The 18,375-nt window shown below is 49.3% G+C and overlaps 2 protein-coding genes across 2 annotated transcripts; one reads left to right on the top strand and one right to left on the bottom strand.

Annotated features, from left to right (window-relative positions):
- The first annotated feature begins 1,583 nt into the window (after positions 1-1,583).
- On the top strand, positions 1,584-7,478 carry Wfdc2 (WAP four-disulfide core domain 2). The gene is made up of 4 exons (XM_005325266.4): positions 1,584-1,742; positions 2,286-2,426; positions 5,676-5,822; positions 7,317-7,478. Exons 1-3 carry the CDS (start codon positions 1,664-1,666, stop codon positions 5,819-5,821), a joined length of 366 nt encoding a protein of 121 aa, XP_005325323.2. The 5' UTR covers positions 1,584-1,663; the 3' UTR covers position 5,822; positions 7,317-7,478.
- A 1,205-nt stretch (positions 7,479-8,683) lies between these two features.
- On the bottom strand, positions 8,684-10,972 carry Spint3 (serine peptidase inhibitor, Kunitz type 3). Its single transcript, XM_078052073.1, has 2 exons — positions 10,741-10,972; positions 8,684-9,040 (listed from the first exon to the last, which is right to left on the bottom strand). Exons 1-2 carry the CDS (start codon positions 10,811-10,813, stop codon positions 8,865-8,867), a joined length of 249 nt encoding a protein of 82 aa, XP_077908199.1. The 5' UTR covers positions 10,814-10,972; the 3' UTR covers positions 8,684-8,864.
- Between the last annotated feature and the right edge of the window lie 7,403 nt (positions 10,973-18,375).

The following is an 18,375-nucleotide window of genomic DNA, read 5'->3' as shown; positions in this document are numbered from 1 at the left end:
TCCTCCTCATTTTCATTGTTCCTGACCCCTCTAGCCACCAGCAGCAAAGACTTCCCTGGGTTTCCAGAACCTCAGATTACTGGAGCAAGAAAAATGTTTGAAGGCACTTCTTTCTAACTCCCTTGGCAACCGTTTTGACATTTACCACCCTGGATTCTAAAGCTCAGTATATACAGTTGTCCCTAAGTATCCCGGATCCCTGTGTATATCCACCCACAGATGCTCAAATCCTGCATATAAAAAGGAGCAATATTTGGATATAGCCTGGGAGCATTTCACATATACTCTAAATCCTGTATAGATTGCTTAGAATACCTACTGCAATGAAAATGCTATGGAAGTCGGTGTATACTGTATTGTTTAGGGAATAATGGAAAGAAACAAGTGTGTACACATTCAGTACAGGTGCATTTTTTTCCCAAGTGTTTTTTATCCAATGTTGGTTGAATGCAAGATCATGGAAGCCACAGATGTGGAGGGAGGGGAGGGGAGGCTGTACTAAACAGTCTCCTTACCTGTTACTGAGCACTAGAGGCCACTTATGTAGCACCTATTGTGTGCCAGGCCTGGGGTTCCTATGTCAATCAGTGTGAATTTACCTACCAGGAGTACATACGTGTTCCACAGCAGGTACATTAATGTTGTAGATGAATGTTTATGTTATAGATGACAAAATGGTCGTTCTGAAAGGAGAAGTAAGTCACTTGAAGACCCTCGGGTGGAAAGTGATGGAGGTGTGTCAAACCTAGACACCAGAGCTCAGTGACTCCTATGGACTACTTTCTCTATCCCAAGTGCCCATGTGTCTATACACCCGGCGAATATTTATGATGGAGTGGGAAAAAAAGGTCCCCAAACAAGGCCTGTAGGGAGAGATCTGGGGTGAAATAGACTTGTCTGCACAGCTCTGCATGGGACCTTGGTGAGGGGGGGTCCTAAACCTCTGTACATCACTCTATCATATCCAGTTGGCAAGAATAACCCTCTTGTCAAAGGCTGCTGGGAAGATCCACGAGCACAGGAGCACGGTACCTGGTGGCAGTCAACCCCGATCGAGTGGTTGACTCAACAGAAATGCACCCAGCATGGCTGGGAACTGTCTTCCACCTCCACAGGCCTGTTCCTTGTCAGATGGGTTCATTTATCCCCGACAGGCGCCATTTCTACAGCCTGTACCACCCAGCCCTCCACCACCAATCTGCACTCTGATCCCACTGACCCCTAGTCCAATCACTTAATCCTCAGGGTCTCTTGCCTCCCTGTGGCCTTGCTCTTTCCCCCTCCAACCCTCAGCCTTGGACATTCCAGGGAGGACTCCAGTGGAGCCCTGGGCTTGGACTGCGCTGGCTTCCCGCTGCCCTCAGGCCCCAGGAGGGAGGAAAGGAGGGGGGAGCGGACAAGGGTCCGGCTGCAGCTGGTCGAGCTGCTCCTGGCCTGGAAGCTGCTTAGGTTCCTGGTTCCCACCGGGGCCAAGAGTGACACCTGATCCCGGGGGATTGTGAAATGGCATGAGGTGGCAGTGCTCCCGCTGTGCCCATTGGGCTCTTAGGCCCCCACCGCACCCCCTAGCTCGGCCCCGCCCCTGCCCCACGCCCCCCGCGCGCGCGGTTAAATCCCCCCACCCGGCTGCAGCTGCACCTGCACCCCGCCCCGGCGCAGCACCATGCCTGTCCCTCGCCTCTGCGCGCTGGCCGCCGCCCTCCTCCTTGGACTGCTGCTGCTGGGCCTCCCTCCGGCTACAGGTGAGTGGGGCGGGGAAAGGCCGGGTGCCCAAAGGGCCGAGCCACCTGCGCAAGACGGAGTCAGGCAGAGGTGCAGCCTCGCTGGGGGCTGGGGAAGTGGGGATTCTTGGGGCGGAAGTGGGGACACCCATGAAAACTAAGATTTGGTGATCTCTGGGGCCTAAAGCTAGTGACCCTTGGAGCTCGGGGTGTGGAGCCTGGGGGTGGCGAGACTACCAGGGGCTAAAATTTGGAGGGGCGGGGCGGGTGCAGAGGGCGGAGACGGTGGCTGCCCTGGAGCGGGGAGCCGTCTAGACGCAGGACCTCCCAGGCGCTCAGGTGTGCAGTCCCCGGAGGACTGAGATTTGAGGATTTGAAGCCCGCCCGGGGACCTCCTGTGCCTCCAGGGTTGGTGTGGGCCTCCAGGAGCTTTTAGAGGGTCCCCAGGGCCGGAAGGTGAGAAGGCCAAGGAACGGAGATTGGGGGGTCCTCGGAGTAGGAAGCGGGCACCCTCTGGGACTGGGGCCCCCGACTGACCCTCCTCCTGCCCTCGCCCGTCCGCAGGCGCGGGGGAGAGGGCGGGCGTGTGCCCGCAGCTGCCGGCGGACGTGAACTGCACCAAGGAGTGCCTCTCGGACAGCGACTGCGCCGACTACCGCAAGTGCTGCCAGGCCGGCTGCGGCACCGTGTGCTCCATTCCCAACGGTAACCCCGCGGCGACCCGGCGGGCACGGGGCGGGGCCGCGGAGGATGCGGGAGGCGGGAGCACCGCGTTCTGGGAAGGAGGGCGCCCCTGCACCCGGGACCCCGGAAGGTCCAGGCGGGTGAAGCAGATCAGTCCCCGCCGTCCTCCCCGCGTGGGCGGCGGGAGGACAAGAAGCCAGGCGGGGGGCGAGGGCGGTCCCCTCACCCTGGCTGGATTCGGTTCTCTGGTGCATGACGGCTTCCGGGCACGCGCAGCGGGACATGGTTCCGGGCAGCCTGGGGACCGGCTGCGCTTCCTTCCCGGCCGGCCGGGGCCTGCGGGAATCCCGGGCGGCCTCCGAGCTGGACCCGAGGTCCCGACGCCCGGCTCTCAGCTGTCCTCCCCTGGGCCTCCCAACCCTGGGGACGAGGGCTAGCAGCCCGGGCCCCGAGACTCGCAGGTTCCTCCCTCTAAAACTTGCCAGATTTAATGAGCCCACATCTTGACCTGTAGACGGAGCCGCGGAGGGAGCCGTGGTCCTGCCTAAGGTCGCATTGCCATCCCGTGGCTGAGAGTTCAAGTTTTTAAAATTTATTTTTTATTTTTTTTGTGTGTTTGCTGTTTACTGGCTGAGAGGTTTGAAGAATGCCAGGACCTCTCCCTGGGCACCTTATCCTCCTTCTTCTTTTTTTTTAATATTTATTTTTCAGTTATCGGTGGACACAACATCTTTATTCTATTTGTACGTGGTGCTAAGGATAGAGCCTAGCGCCCCGCGCGTGCCAGGCGAGCGCGCTACCGCTTGAGCCACATCCCCAGCCCCCTTATCCTCCTTCTTAATCTTTAATCTATCTCTCTCTTCCATCCTAAGTACCCAGAAAGGGTGCCACGGTGCTCCGTCGGGGTGCTCGCTGGGGCGCTACTCTCTGCACCAGGCTGTGAACTCTGATCAGGGCGAGATGTGGCCTTGGCATGGAATCCAGGCTTCTCATTTCCCAAAGGGAAAAACACGAAAAGCAGGGATACCATCTGGGGGAAGGGGCGCGCATGGGAGGGCGACGTGGGAGACCAAGGTACTGTGATTACTGGTCTTTATCCAGAATACAGCCTCTGCGATTTTTCCTCTTGGTTATTTCCCCATCAAAATGCCATCCGAAGCTGGGAAACGGGAGACCCGGGACGCTGTGAGGAGGGCAGTGGGAGGTGGAGGCGGGCTTGCCCACTAGGGGGCAGCATCTTGGGGTGGAGACCTAGTGTGGACCTGAGAGGGAGGACCAGAAGACATGAGGACTGAGAGAGGAGGTCAGAGGCAGAGCCAGGTGGAGGGGCAAGAGGTGTCGTGTTGTTGGGTGGATAAAGAGGCACAGGCCAGAGAGCTGCCTGGGCCGGGGGAGGAGCCCGGAGGCTGGAATCCCAGCCCTGGCCTTCCCAGGTGTGTGATCTTGAGCAACGTGCTTTATCTGTGAGCTTCTGCTTTCTTGTTTGCACAGTGGGATTGATATGAGGGCTAAATGAAGTGGACATGGAAGTGTCCCATGGATGCGGGGACATTCTGTGTACTTAACAGAGCTCTTCCTTGTTTATGCCCTTTTAGTCCCAGGGCCACCTGTTATTGAGAGCTTCTGCCCTTTTCAAGGGAATGGGTTTGTGAGGGAGTCAGGACTCGGTCAACCAGGCTTGAGGTCACCTTCAGCTAATCAACAAGTTCTGGGCCTAATTTTACATTTGGCTGATCCTGGCTTCCTTCTCCCTGACCCAGAAGTAGAGTGGTGTGTGTGTGTGTGTGTGTGTGTGTGTGTGTGTGTGTGTGTGTATTATTGAAGGCTGGGCTCAGGTCTTAGTTTACTCCTGAGCAGCAGGGTGCTGCTGGGTGGCACCTCTCTATGTCACGTTTTTCTCATGCATGATATAAATAGGGTTAGAAATATCCCCTATGGCTGGGTGTGATGGCCCATGCCTATACCCATGCCTCCCAGTGACCTGGGAGGCTGTGGTAGGAGGATTGCCAGTTCGAGGCCAGCCATAGCAACTTAGCAAGACCCTAAGAAATTTAGCAAGATTCTGACTCTAAAGAAAAAAAAAATGTGTGTGTGTGTGTGTATATATATATATATATATATATATATATATATATATATATATATATATGAAGGCTGGGGTGTGGTTCAGTGGTAAAGTGCCTCTGAGTTTAATTCCTTTTATCAAATAAATAAATAAATAAATAAATAAATAAAAGAAAAAGAAAGGAGAAAGAAAAAAAGGAATATCCCCTACAATGGAAATGGAATGGTTCATGTGAAGATTAAAGGAGATAACAGGTTTCCATAGAGAGCACACAGCACATCTCCGCAGTGTTTGCTCTAGTGTGCATGTGTGTAAGGATGTGTGGTTTTATCTGTGCATTAAGTATGGAGGGCCACGGTGCTGAGTGATTTTGATTGGCAGTGAGTCAGTGGAAGTGAGTGAAGAGAAGGTCGAGTGTGTAACTCCTCTCGTGTGCTCAGCCCATTGGGTGACCCTGCACTGTGTCACCAGCCATGCCAGGTGCTGGTTTTAGCAGCAGGTGCGCAGGGGGCTGGCACACACACTCTGGAGCTAGATGTCCTGCGCGCTTCAAATCTTGCCTCAGTCCTTTGTGACCTTAGACAACTTAACCTTCTCTGTTAAGGAGGTTAACAGAGCAGCTTAACAGAGTGGGTAGGAAAGCAGGAGCATTTCCTTACTGGGGCACTTCAGGAAGAGCCAGAGGGCTCTTTCTCTGCCTCAGTTTCCTCCTCTGCAACACGAGGAACTATTAACAGGCCCCTCCTCCTCTCTTAGGGATTTTGTGAGGATCGAATGAGCTAATATGTGTCAAGTGCTTAGAATAAAGCCTGGCCGACAGCAGGAGTGAAGTCATTTAATAACTACTCATTATTATTACAAAGTAGTTTGCTCTTTGGGGGGAGAAACAATGTATGTTTGCTTCCATTGCTTTTGCAACCACCCCCTGTGGTGCGTGACACTGACACCTGAGGCAGGAGGGATTTCTGGCCCCAGTCCACAAACGGCAGAGCAGGGACTCAACTGGGGGCTTATGATTCTGAAGCCATCTGGGAGCAGAAGGACGGAATTGCAGGTGACTTCCCTGGCTCAGGCCCCCAAAATCAGAATTCCTAGGCAGCTCCGCTGTTTATGAGTCAGGGTGAGGGGCCGTGGTGGATCCTGCTCTGGCCGTCACCTCTCTGCCCCGCTTTGACCTGCCTCCTCTTACTCCTTTTTCTACCCAGAGAAGCCAGGTTCCTGCCCCAATGTGGACCTACCCCAGCTTGGCATCTGCCAGGACCAGTGCCAGGAGGACAGCCAGTGTACTGGTCCCATGAAATGCTGCCGCAATGGCTGCGGAAAGGTGTCCTGTGTCACACCCGACCCCTGAGGTAGGTGGGCAGAGAGGAAGGTCAGGCATCGGAATCCAAGGACGACGGTACCCTCAGCAGGTTGAAGAGGGAGACCTGTGCACATGGAGCTCACGCGTTGGACTATTTACTTTAATTCATTCACAGTTACTGATTGAGTCGTGTGCTCTGACCACTCTGGGGCTCTGGGGATGCTCCATGAGTGAACAAATTGACAAAAATGTCTCTCGGGTGGGGTTTACAGTCCAGTGGGTGATAAACCAAGTAAGTCAGCAAGCAGGTTTTGCAGCATGTTACAAGGAGAAAGGGCCCAAGGGAGGGGAAGACAGGGGACAGCAAGTAAAGGCCTCACCAAGAAAGTGGGAAATGAGGGAGCACACTGTGGGGATGTCCAGGGAGCGTCAGGTACAGGGAGCGGTGGGTGCTAAGGCAGGAGCATCCCTGGGGTGGATCAGGGTGCAGGCAGGGCAGAGAGGTGGCTGGGATGGAATGTGGTGAAGGCAGGTGGGGCAGAAACAAACCAAACGCTTGGTTGGCCCGTTGGGTGACCCTGCCCTGTGTCACCAGCCATGCCAGGTGCTGGGACACAAAAGTGACCATTGCCCATCCCCAGAGCTTGAAGCCCAGGAGCTGAGGCGGATGGGTGGATGACATGCCTAGTGCCCAGAGTCAGCTCCTGGTGCCGTGGGAAACAGAAACATCACGCAGGCGGGTGGGGGAGGTGGACAGATGGAGCAGGCCAATGGGGGGAGGCTTCCCAAGAAGGTGACCTGAGCCACAACTACAAGTGAGTCCAAGGGAGGTGGCCCTGTGCAGTGCAGTGGGGCAGTCGTCGCAGGCAGAGGGAACCAGAGGAACTTGGAAGGGCCCTTTGGTTGAACACAATTTCAGCAAAGGAACCTGGAGGTCACGGGTGAATCCCATTGAGTGCGCAGAGGAGAGACCTGAAGTCTTGAGAGGGAGGACCTGCCCCAGTCCTGCGGTTTCACAATGTGCTCTTCAGTGCTTAAGAGGGACCATGGTTTCCCCGGGCCCAGAGCTCTCCTCTGGTGCCAGCCACGTGGGTGGGTTTTGCAGGCAGGAAGACCCAGGTTCACATTTCAGCTCTGACCCGTAACTGGCCTTCTCACCTCCGCGAGCCACAACTGTTTTGCTTCTAGAATGTGAATAAACGAGATCTATTTGACCAGCTCATCTCAGCTTAGTGTGTGCCGTGACACCGCAGTGGCAGTTCCTGGTGGTAGAGGGATTCCTAGCGGGGTGAAGGCCCACCGTCCCTCAGGAAGGCCACAGGGGTCAGTCAGGACAGGATATACCCAGGTGCGTCCTGGGGATGATGGGAAGCAGAAGAGGTGAATCTAGAACCTTCAGGAAATTGCAAGCAATTGAAACTTTGCTGTGTCTGAGTGGGATGGTGGGTTGGGAGGAGTCGGTCCAGGATTTATGTGGCTGCTACTCCTGTCCAGTGTGATGGATGTCAGTTTTGATGCTATTGTTACGATTCTTTTCCTCCAGCTCCAGCCACCACCAGCCTGAGGAGTGGGGAGGGGAAGCTTCTGCCTGGCCACACATCCGGCCCCCTCATGGCCACCCTCCCTTCTGGGTAGCCCCTGCACTCCTTCCTGGGCTGACCATGGCTTCTGCCTTCTCCCGCCAATAAAGTGACTGCTTTCAGCATTGGTGGCCTCATGGCTTCTGTTCTTATCATCCTGTCCCTGTTTCCTGACACTGGGGTTGGGGTGGGTGGGGCAACCAGATGGTCCAGGCGTGAAGTCCAGGGAGGGCTTCGCTCTGACCCATGGATCCAGGCCTTGTCTCCACTTGTCAGCGTTTTCCTGGTGAATGTGTCACCTGTGAGGTTGGTCACTGTCCTCCAAAGGTGATGAATGAGAAAAGAGATCAGAGAAGAGATGGAGTGTCTCCAAAGTCGCTCCGATTCAGCAGCATGTGCCATGTGCCAGACACACTTGGCTTGTGAGGTCTCCTGGCTTCTCAGAATCCTCAGAATAATTAATAACCATCCCGAGTTACAGAGGGGGACTCCAAGAGGTTGCTTACCCAAGACCACACAGAAAGAAGGTGGCGCCGCTGGAGGTCAGCTCTGGTTTTCAGAGTGACTCTGAGGTCTGTATGTGTCGCTCATGCAGAGCGCGGCACAGTGCCTGGCAGGATGTATGACGGTGAGGGTTCCTTGGACAGTGGGTAATGGCTCGGGTGGGCTTGAAGAGAGCCCTTGAATGAGCCTGGCTGGTGAAGGGGATGCCCAGGTGAACGTGCCTGCCTCCATCCTGCCCTCCAGTCCTGAGGGGAGTCTGAGAGAATGATGGGGAGAGCCTCGCCGTGCATGAGAAGGGACACTTTGGGATTGGGGTGTCCCCATCTTTGGGTCTCGTGGATTCCTCTCGAAATAAATGAAAAGAGAACCTCATGTTTTTCTCCTCTCCCTCCAACTAGTAGCCATTGTCCTTGCTTAAGACAAACCAAGGCACCCTAGGACCAGGCTTTGTAGTCCTCTCCCGCGTGGCAGGAAGGTGTGGCATGGCCTAGTGGACAGGGGCTTTCACACAAATTCACTCATTTTCATTTAAAAGTGGTCTCAGATTCCTTCAAGACCCCCCTTCTCTCCCTTCCTTTCCCAGTTTGTGTTTCCTTTATCCGTGTCACAAGACTCCAGGAACCCTTTCCTTATCTCATTGAAGCCCTTTAAATACCAGGTTTCCACATCCACTCCCCTCCCCCTTCCAAAGCTTCGTCTTCCAGGGGGTGCAGCAGTGATTCACAGGAAGCTGAGAAAGGCTCTCTAGAATTCTGTGCCCGTGTGTGTGTGTGTGTGTGTGTGTGTGTGTGTGTGTGTGTGTGTTTTACAAAGAAACTCTTGAGGCTTTAAACGGTATGTCCACATTTGTATTATTTCAGGCCCAGAGATGAAATGATCTTAGGAACATGTGGGACGATGAATTTGGGGGTGGGAGAACGGATCTCTCGTGATGAAGGGGGTTGAAATGCCTCTAACAGCCCTGGCGCCATCCTGACTCCGTGGCGGGCTGTGTTCTCCTGAGGAAGTCACGCGGTTTTGCAGGCTTCCTCACACAGAATTTTCTCCCTAAACCTGTTGTCATTTCCTTCGCAGCCCCCGTAGAGAAACGGCACACACTGGTTTTCCTCCATTTTGTAATACCATCTGAACAAGCCTGCGCGACAGGAGCCCTTCTCCAGAGGCAGATTGCATATGCTCGGATCTACAGAGAGAAAGCAGTTGAGGGCGGCCGGACCGTCCCCTTCCCCTGGTCCAAACCCCTCTGTCAGGGGTTGAGATGACCCAGAGCACAAGAGTGAGGCTGCCCGTGGCAGCTGTGCCCCGTCCCTCTCCTTTCCAGCCCACGGAAGGTGAAGATTCCATTTTTAGAAGTTGCCTGAAGGAGTGCAAATCCCACACTTTATTATTATTATTATTTTTTTTTCCAATCGACCCACATGGTTTTATTCTAGCTCAAACTTCACTTTATGCACCCTGTAAAACTGTGATCACCAAGGGGCCAAGTGACTTTCCCAAATCGATTCACCAGTTGGGGCCAATCTCATACTCGAGGTTGCAGCTCAAGCGTGCGTTTGTGTGTTTGTAATGTTGAGAAGTTGAACTTCACGGGCTGGGGTTGTGGCTCAGTGGAAGGGGGGCCTGGGGTTGTGGCTCAGCGGTACAGTGCTCCCCTAGCATGCAGGAGGCCCTGGGTTCAATCCTCAACACCACATAAAAAATACATAGATAAACAAAATAAAGGTATTGTGTCCAACAAAAAAAATAAATATTAAAAAAAAAAAAAAGAAGTTGAACTTCACATCTCCTGGTGGCTTTCAAGATCTGATTTCCTAGAGCAAGCTTCCCCAGGCTTCCGTCTCTCTCATGGTCAGTTCTAGAACAGACAGCCCCTGGGGAAAAGGTAGGTTTTGAACCTGAGAGCAGGGTTTAGACTTGACTCAGTTACTTTCTAGCCGGGTGACCTTGGAAAAATGAGCTATCTCTTGGACGTTCATTTTCTTTCACTGTAAAATGGCTCTCTAATATCCACACTTGAGGCTTTTTGAGAGGTTAGAGATAACCAATAAAATTCACTGATAAACGGTGGCTGTTCTTAGATGGTTTCTTAGCCAAAAAAGCCCTTGAGCCCAGGAATGTCCTAGTGCCTAAAGGGGACCTGGCTCTCAGTTCTCAGTAAATGTTTGTCTTCAGAGAACAATAACTAGGAAGGCATCTGGGGCTGTGTCCTAAGTTCCTTTGTACTCTCCTTTCATGTTCTTGTCACCATCTGAGTGGCTTTATCCTTGTATTTAAGCTTCACACAGCTATTACGACTTCCAGTGTTACATGAAGAAACTAAGGTCAGGGAGACCAAGTGCCTGTCCTGACATCCTGCTGGGAAGCGGGGGACCTAGAATCAAACCCGGCACAGGCCAGCGGCACAGGTGTGCGGGGACTCCAGCCACCTTTGTGGTGATAGCATTTCAGACGCAGCCCTGGAGGGAAAGGACCAGCTCTGCCTCCTCCCCCACTGCAGGCTGATGGAGGGTGAGGGACAATGGTGAGGGATAAGGGAGCCCCTTCCTGTAAGGAAAGCTGATTCATCAAATCTCTCACCTTTAAATCTGGGCCACCATGAGCCCAGACTTTGGAGCCCCCTTTCCCGGCTGTACTTTTCCTGTGACGCCTTATCACCTGGCATGTTATTATGTGTGATGGGTACTATGTGCCTCTCTCCCACTAGAATAGGAACTCCACAAAGGCAGGACCTTTGGCTTCCAGCTTCAACCCCAGCACCTAGGACGGTGGCTGCGCGTCACACAAGCTCAGCATACATTTAAGTGTGAGATGAGGAACGGATTCGGTGCAGCTGCGCCTCTGTCCTAGCCCCGTCCACTCTGAGATCCCACGTTCCACACTCACCTTTCTCTGACTGAGTCTGAAGCTCTTGGCAGGTGAGAACCAGGAGAAGTAAGAGGGAAGCCTGGAAGCCCATGTTCTCGCCCAGCGGTGGCCCAGCCTAGCACTGCCTTTTTAGAGAGAAAGGGGACCAAAAAGGGGTGGGGATGACCCCATATTTTGCTTATTCACTCCTAATTCCTGCTTCTCACGGGGGTAGCTGCCTCAGGAACAGAGTGTCCCGAGCACAGTTCTGCCTTTCTCCTCCTAACTTATCTGATCTGGCCACCAAAGCCAATTTGCTACCACTGCAGGGTGAAAAGCCCTTTTAACAATTCTAAATCACGCACCAGATGCCTTTCTTTTCCAGGCACCATGGAAAAACCTCTTTTTTTAAAAAAAAAAAAATTTCTAATTTGTGTTTTTTTTTTTTTTTTTGTAAATTGAAATATGCTTTCCACATTGTCTCTCGAATCTACACAGGAAATCCTTGAGACTTAGGACCCCATGCTTTGGTTGGGATATGGGTTGAGTGTGTGGCTTAAGGTTTGAATGGGGTCCCCAGTGAGGTGAGGTGGAGAGGTGGGGAGCCTTAACAGACAGGGCTTAGGGTTAGGAGATGAGGTCACAGGGTGCTGCTCTGGGAAGAGGTTGATGACATCTTGTGAGACCCAGTCAGTTCCCTTGACAGCGGGTTATTGCGGAGAGAGGATGCCTGGCCCCTGAGTTGCCCTGGCTTCCTCTCTTACCAGGGCACATGTTCCCTGTGCCCTGTCACATGTACTCCTGCCGAGACACTATCTGCCATACTGTGACACAACCAAGAAGGTGCTCACCAGAGGCCAAACTGAGAGGACCTCCTCATCTTGAAAGACTTCAGCCTCCAAAACTGTGAACTCAAATAAACCTCTTATAAAATAGGTTACCCAGCGGGGCACAGTGGTGCACACCTTGCACACCTGTAATCCCAGAGACTCAGAGGCAGAAGGATCACAAGTTTCAGGTCAACCTGGGCAAGACCCTGTCTCAAAACAACAACAACAACAACAACAACAACAAAAATAAAAAAAAAATAAAAAGGGTTGGGAATGTAGCTCAGTAGTAGAGCACCCCTGGCTTTAATCCTCAGTACAAAAAAAAAAAATTAAAATAAGTTACATAGACTTGGATACCTTGCTATAACAAAGGAAAATGAACTGATATACCCAGTTTTGAACTACCCTGACCATTGGTAGCAAGTTTCAGAACCAGGCCTGAGACCCAAGTTTGCCCACTCCGATGCTTTTGTGTCTCTCATTCAATCCACAGATATTCATCAAGTACCCTCAGTGCACTGGGCAGAGCGTCAGGTATAGCCTCTGTACTATCCGGGTGCTCCAAGGGAATTATGGAAGCAGCAAACATATATGGTATGAGGTCAGAAATGGCTACCCCCTTGGAAAAACAGCAGACTTAGTATATTTAAAAAGAAATGTAAAAGCTCAGGGTGAAAGGAGAGAGCCCAGCTTTGGGTGGTTCAGGGTGTCCTTCTGTCTGGAGACACATCCCAGCCCTGAGTCCAGGGTCCAGCACATTTTCCACCTGACTCCTCCCTGGATCCAATTGTTTTTGAAAGGCAAAGCTGGCATGGCTTTGTGGGACTTAATGAACCTTGGGTTTGAAGTCTGAAGTTGTCCTTGAATTCAGCTACTCTTCTTCTTCTTCTTCTTTTTCTTCTTTTTTAAATCATCATCATATTTCTTTTGTTACTATTATTTATTTATTTATTTATTTATGCAGTATTGGGGATTGAACCCAGGAAAGCTAGGCAAGTACTCTGTTACTGAGTTAAATCCCCAGTCCCTATTTATTTATATTAAAATATATATATATATATATATATATATATATATATATATATATATATATATATTTTCCTGTGGTGGTAGATGGACAGCATGACTTTATTTTATTTACTTATTTTTATGTGGTGCTGAGGATCAAACCCAGTGTCTCACATGTGCTAGCAAGAGCTCTACCACTGAGCTATAGCCCCAGCCCCCTCACCTATTTTTTAATTGACAAAAATTGGGTATATGTGACCTGACTAACATGCTACTTAACATATGCATTATCTCACATACCTATCACTGTGTGTGAGTGTGTGTGTGTGTGTGTGTGCGCGCACATGCGCTTGCAGTGAGAACACTTAAAGCCTATTAGCAGTTTTCAAGTGTACAATACATTGTTATTAACTATAGTCATCACTTTATGCATTAGATCTCCACAACTTATTTCTCTTCTCCGACTGATATTTTGTATCCTTTGGCAAATGGGTCTCCAATCTCCCTCCCCAGATCTGGCAATCACCATTCTACTTTCTGCTTTGAGTTCAGTCTTTTTAGATTATGTAATAAGTGAGATCATGCCGTATTTGTCTTTCTGTGCTCCTCGTATTTCCCTTGGCGTAATGTCCCCAGGTTCTTCTGTGTTGTCACAAACGACAGAAAGTCTTTCTTTTTAAAGACTGAGTAGTGATCATTGAGCTTCCATGTTTACTTTATCCAGTCCACCTCTGATGGGCATTAGTTGATTCTAGTACGGTTACTCTTGACCTTGGGCTAGTCATTTATCTTCTCTGAGCCTCGGTGTTTTCTTTTTTTAATCTATAAATCCAGATTAATTATGCTAATTTAGTATACTTCCTAGAATTGGTGCAAAAATTCAATGAATATTCAAATGCTCTGTACGTAGGAGATGGGTGCACAGGTATGTGCCATTTGCGAGTGTGTGTGGCGTGATGGTTTTTGGCAGCTAAGCGTGCTGACTGGGTCAGCTCCATATTCGAGTCCTAGAGCAACGTGTTCCCACCTTCGCACATGAAACCCCCTGAAGCCATGATGCTCACTCCTTGGCCACTGCCTCTTCCAACTGTAGTCCACGTGCTTCTTGGTCAAGCCTCTCATCATATGTTGATCTTTACTATTCAGGAAAAGGAAAGGCAGGGGTGCTTCTTGGTGGGGACCTCACCACCGAGCTCTCTCTTCTGGAGCAGCTAGCTGGGGAGCCAAGAGCTGCCTTTAACACACTATTCAGCCCAGGGACAGTTGCAATGTCTAGAGACGTTTTAGATGGTCACAAGTTGAGGATGAGGAACACCTACCTGTAGTAGTGGAATGGGTAGAGGCAAGGGATCCTCCTAAACATCCTCCAATGCTCAGGACCCCCCCCCCCAACAACAAAGAGTTATCTCCCAAGTGTTAATTGTGCTAAGGTTAGGACACCCCACAGAAGAGTTATGGATATAAATATTTTCTAAAAATATCAAATATTTCCATCACTGGGCTGGGGATGTAGCTCCATGGTAGAGTGCTTGCCTAACATGCATGAGGCCCTGGGTTGGATCCCCAGCACTAAAAAATTTTTTTCCATCATTAACATTGTGTTAACGTCTCAGGACAGTGGGAGGCAGTGCTCGATGAGGGGTGCCTGTACTTATTTCGTCAAATGAGCCTTGTGAGTCTTTGAAAAGCAGGCATTGTGTACCCAGGTTGCCCTGGGGGAGCTGTGACCACGACTCAGTGACTTAGCCTGTCTGTGGATGACCTGGTGGCAGTATCTCTGTCATTCCAGAAGATGGAGGCCAAGGACAACATTTATTAAAGGCACATACAGAAGCTGGCAGGCACGTCTTGCTAGTTACCCTGCATTTACCAAAGGAGTCTCACCCTATGGCAGCCACATGTACGGCATGAGTGTAAAAAATACTTATTTTTGATTGAGACCCATTGATGGTGGTGTAGGGACGGGAGAAGCAGATGAAGGTAGGATTTTAAAGAATAGTTTCCCCATTTGGGTTCTAACCTCTGTATAGCCTTCATCTTTTCTAGAAGGAGAAAGGGGACGGACATCCTATGTGCACCTACTAGATGTCAGGCCGTTTGCTGCTTTGCCTAAGTAAATTATCATGAAAAGTCCTTGGACAGATATTACTGTCATCCCCATCTTATCGAACAGGAGAACAGGTTGTAGGAACGGGACATGCTTTGTACAGTTATCACGACCACATACATGCCAATAGGTCTGTTTTACTTTTTACTTTATATATGTTTAAAACACATGTCCGACCAGGCATGGTGGCACGTACCTGTCATCCCAGCTACTCGCAAGGTTGGGAGGAGAGGATCTTGAATTCCAGGCCAACCTGGGCAACTTATTGAGATGGTGTCTCAAAATGAAGTAAAAAGAGGTAAGGATGTAGTTCAGTGGTAGAGCACCCCTGGGCTTAATCCTCAGTATCAAAGTGAAATGAAATAAAAATAAGATAAAATAAATGTTCAGAGTGGAAAAATAGGGCTGGCCTCTTTAAGAAGAGATTCAATTCATGCTTTCAGAAATTCAAGCGGAATTTTTAGCATAGGATAATTCTTAGCATTCTATGACTAATGGCTTGAATGTAAATAGGGACTCTAGGGCAGACAATGTCTGTAGAACTCAGGAAACTGATCATAAAATATGGGGAATTCCTATCGTGGGGGGTTCAGATTGATCCTTTTCCTGGCAGCTGTGGCCCTCCAGGGTTTGCATCTCAGTGGCTGAGCATATAAAGAGGCATCTGTTGTGTGCACTGATAACAGTGCTCATCCTGATTGTTATGGAACACCTTGTTCCTGCTGGGCAGTGTGGGATGCATGTTACATAGAGTCACCTTCTGCGATCTTGATAAACACCGTACAGCTCAAGTTTCATTGTTTCGCATATTTTGAAGATGAGCAAACCGAGATCTGGGGAAGGTCTGAGACATGCCCAGGTTTACTGAGTTTGCTGGTGGCTTGACTCGGATTTAACTCGAAGTTTCTCAGACTCAAGCCTTGGTGAAGTCATCACACCCAGTCCTCCCAGCCCCTTCTCCTGCAAGGGTCTCTGTCCCACAGTGTGACCCAGGCCGTTCGTCACTTGTCCTATCCCAGGCAGACCGGATTCTCCTTGATCAGCTCTTGTGAACTTTTGGTCTTTATTCCTCCTAGAAACGGAGTCTGGTGGAGGAGAGGAAAGAAACTCATAACATAGAGAGCAGGCTCTGGTGGGGCAGAGGGATCCTGGGCTTTGGCTACAGACAGGTGTGAGTGTGTATCATTGACACACTTCTGTATTCACCCACATATTTACCATTTCTGATGTTCTTTATTCTTTCTTGTGAATCCAAATTACCATCTGGCAATTTCAGTCTGGTCTGGTCTGAAATAAACAGATTTTTGTTGATATGGGGAAGTCTTTATTTTCTTTCCTTGGAACTTTTAGGTGAGTAATCGTCAATTCACAGGCAGTTGTAAGAAACAATGCGGAGATCCCTCGTACGTTTACCCAGTTTCCCCCCATGATACTCTTTTGTGAAACAGCTGGGATACTGACATTGAGACCATCCGCTGATTTCATCCAGATTTCCCCAGTTTTACTAGAACTCTTGTGTGTGTGTGTGTGTGTGTGTGTGTGCATGTAAGGATTTAGTTCCTTCAGGGTTTGTCACCTGTGTGGATTTGTGTATCCACCACCACATCCCTGACACCGAACAGGTCCATCACGGCAACGATCTCCAGTGTTGTCCTTTCGCACCATGATCTCCTCCTCCCGCCCATCTCCTGGTCCACATCATAGTGCCTGGAAACCACAAGCCTGGGCTTCCTTTCTAAAATTTTATCATTTAAACATTTTCAATGAATTGACTCCCACGTATTTCACCTTTGGGGATTGGCTTTTTTCCCCAGCAAAATTCCCTGGGAATTTGTCCAGGTTCTTCCCTCCACCAGTGCTCGTTCCTCTGAGGTGTGGGGCGTGGCCCATGGAAGCTCCGGGTTTTGTTTAGCCCCTCACCTGTTGAAGGACATCCGGGCTGTCTTCAGTTTGGGGTCATGATGAATAATGCTGTCATGAGCATTCACGTTTGGGTTTCATTGAACACTCGTTTTCATTTCTCTGGATAAATGCCCAGGAGTGAGACTGCTGGGTGGTATGATAAAGGAATACTTAGTTTTATAAGAAATGCACTGATTTCTGGGGAAGTGCCATTTTACATTCCTAACAGTGATCCGGCTTCTGTGAATCCTTGTCCTCCTTTGTTGTTATTGTCACTCTTTTTTTTTTTTTTAAAAAAAGACTTGGACATTTTGATGTACAGCAAATAGTGATATCTCATAGAGACTTTAGTTTGCATCTCCCATATGCCCAATCACGATGAATACCTTTTCATGTGTTTTTCATATGCATCTTCTCCTAGGCAAAATATCTCTTCAGATCTTTGACCCATTTTCTAATTGAATTATTTATGCACTATTGAGTTTTGGGAGTCCTTTATGTTTTATAGACATTAACTACTGTTGTATGATAGTATATTGCCTTTATTTTTGAAGGTTATAAAGAATCTTTCACTCTTGGATAGTTTTTTTCAGCATTTTGACATATTATTTCAATGCTTTCTGATTTCCATTTGTTTCTGATGAAAACTGAGCCATTAAAATGAGACATTTTTCTGTAGTTTTTTTCACATATTTATTTGTTCACCCCAAGTTTGATTCTAATGTGTCTAAGTGTGGTTTTTCTTTATGTTTAAACTACATGGGGTCATTAAGATTCTTGAAACTGAAGTCTAACTGTCATGCAAGAATAAAAGCTTCATAATTTACTGTTTTACTTTGGTAAATTTCCAGTGCCTTGATTTGTTTTTGATGCTTTTATTCAGTTTTATTCTTGATTTCTGTTGTGAGGAACTACCTGGCATTTTTAGGTCACCATAACTGGAAGCCCTTCCCGTGGATAAGTATCTAGAATACATTTATCCTGTAAGGAGCCTCTTCCTCAAATACAAGTAGTTCCATTACTTTCTGGAGGTGCAATATGTACACACATGTGTAAGTATGCATTTACCCACATGCACACTGTGCATGTGTGTAACAGAGAGTTGTGACTTTAAGGTGAGCATTGGTACTCAGCACTTGCTCGGGCTGCTTGCCACCCACCTGAGAACTGCTGCTCTCATTTTCCCACAGTTCAAAATTGCGTGAGCAAGTTAGCTAACAATAACCAGGGCTACTGCACAGCCTATTTTCCTTGGATCGTCTGTCTTGAACCCACTGGTTCGGTGCCATTTTAAACAGTACCTTCTCAGGCTCTCAGAAATGTCCCATTTGGATGATGAGTTTATATATGCATTTGAATTGTCACCTTTTTTTTTTTTTTTTTTGGCACCAGGGATTGAACCTAGGACACTTAACCACTGAGCCACACCCCCAGCCCTTTTTTGTATTTTATTTAGAGAAGGGTCTCACTGAGTTGCTTAGTGCCTTGCTTTTGCTGAGGCTGGCTTTGAACTCATGATCCTCCTGCCTCAGCCTCTCAAGCCGCTGGGATTACAGGTGTGCGCCACTGCACCTGTCAAGTTGTCACCTACTTTGAAGGCAGGCCATCGCGCTTTCCTCATGAGCACTGATGTCCAAATGTGTCGTTTCGAAATTCAGATGTAGGGTGGGAGCTGAGAGCTAAGCCATGTGATAAACTCCATTTTAATAAAAAAAATCTTGCCCATATGTTTCACAGTAGGACTTTGTTTCACATTTAGCTCCCATTTTCTCCAAAATTTGTGAACCCCCCCAGAGAAGAAGTCAGAAGCTGGATAGGGTTCAGAAC

The sequence above is a fragment of the Ictidomys tridecemlineatus genome, chromosome 5 (genome assembly GCF_052094955.1).
Source record: "Ictidomys tridecemlineatus isolate mIctTri1 chromosome 5, mIctTri1.hap1, whole genome shotgun sequence".
Taxonomy (NCBI): Eukaryota; Metazoa; Chordata; class Mammalia; order Rodentia; family Sciuridae; genus Ictidomys; species Ictidomys tridecemlineatus.
Note: the sequence above shows the minus strand (reverse complement) of the source record. Positions and strands in the feature narration are given on the sequence as shown.

Coding starts and splice junctions, on each gene's coding strand:
- Spint3 (XM_078052073.1), bottom strand. CDS start 10,813: ATGGGCTTCCAGGCTTCCCTCTTACTTCTCCTGGTTCTCACCTGCCAA. Junction 9,041..10,740: donor TCAGACTCAGTCAGAGAAAG/GTGAGTGTGGAA, acceptor TTCTCTCTGTAG/ATCCGAGCATATGCAATCTG.
- Wfdc2 (XM_005325266.4), top strand. CDS start 1,664: ATGCCTGTCCCTCGCCTCTGCGCGCTGGCCGCCGCCCTCCTCCTTGGA. Junction 1,743..2,285: donor GGGCCTCCCTCCGGCTACAG/GTGAGTGGGGCG, acceptor GCCCGTCCGCAG/GCGCGGGGGAGAGGGCGGGC. Junction 2,427..5,675: donor CGTGTGCTCCATTCCCAACG/GTAACCCCGCGG, acceptor TTTTCTACCCAG/AGAAGCCAGGTTCCTGCCCC.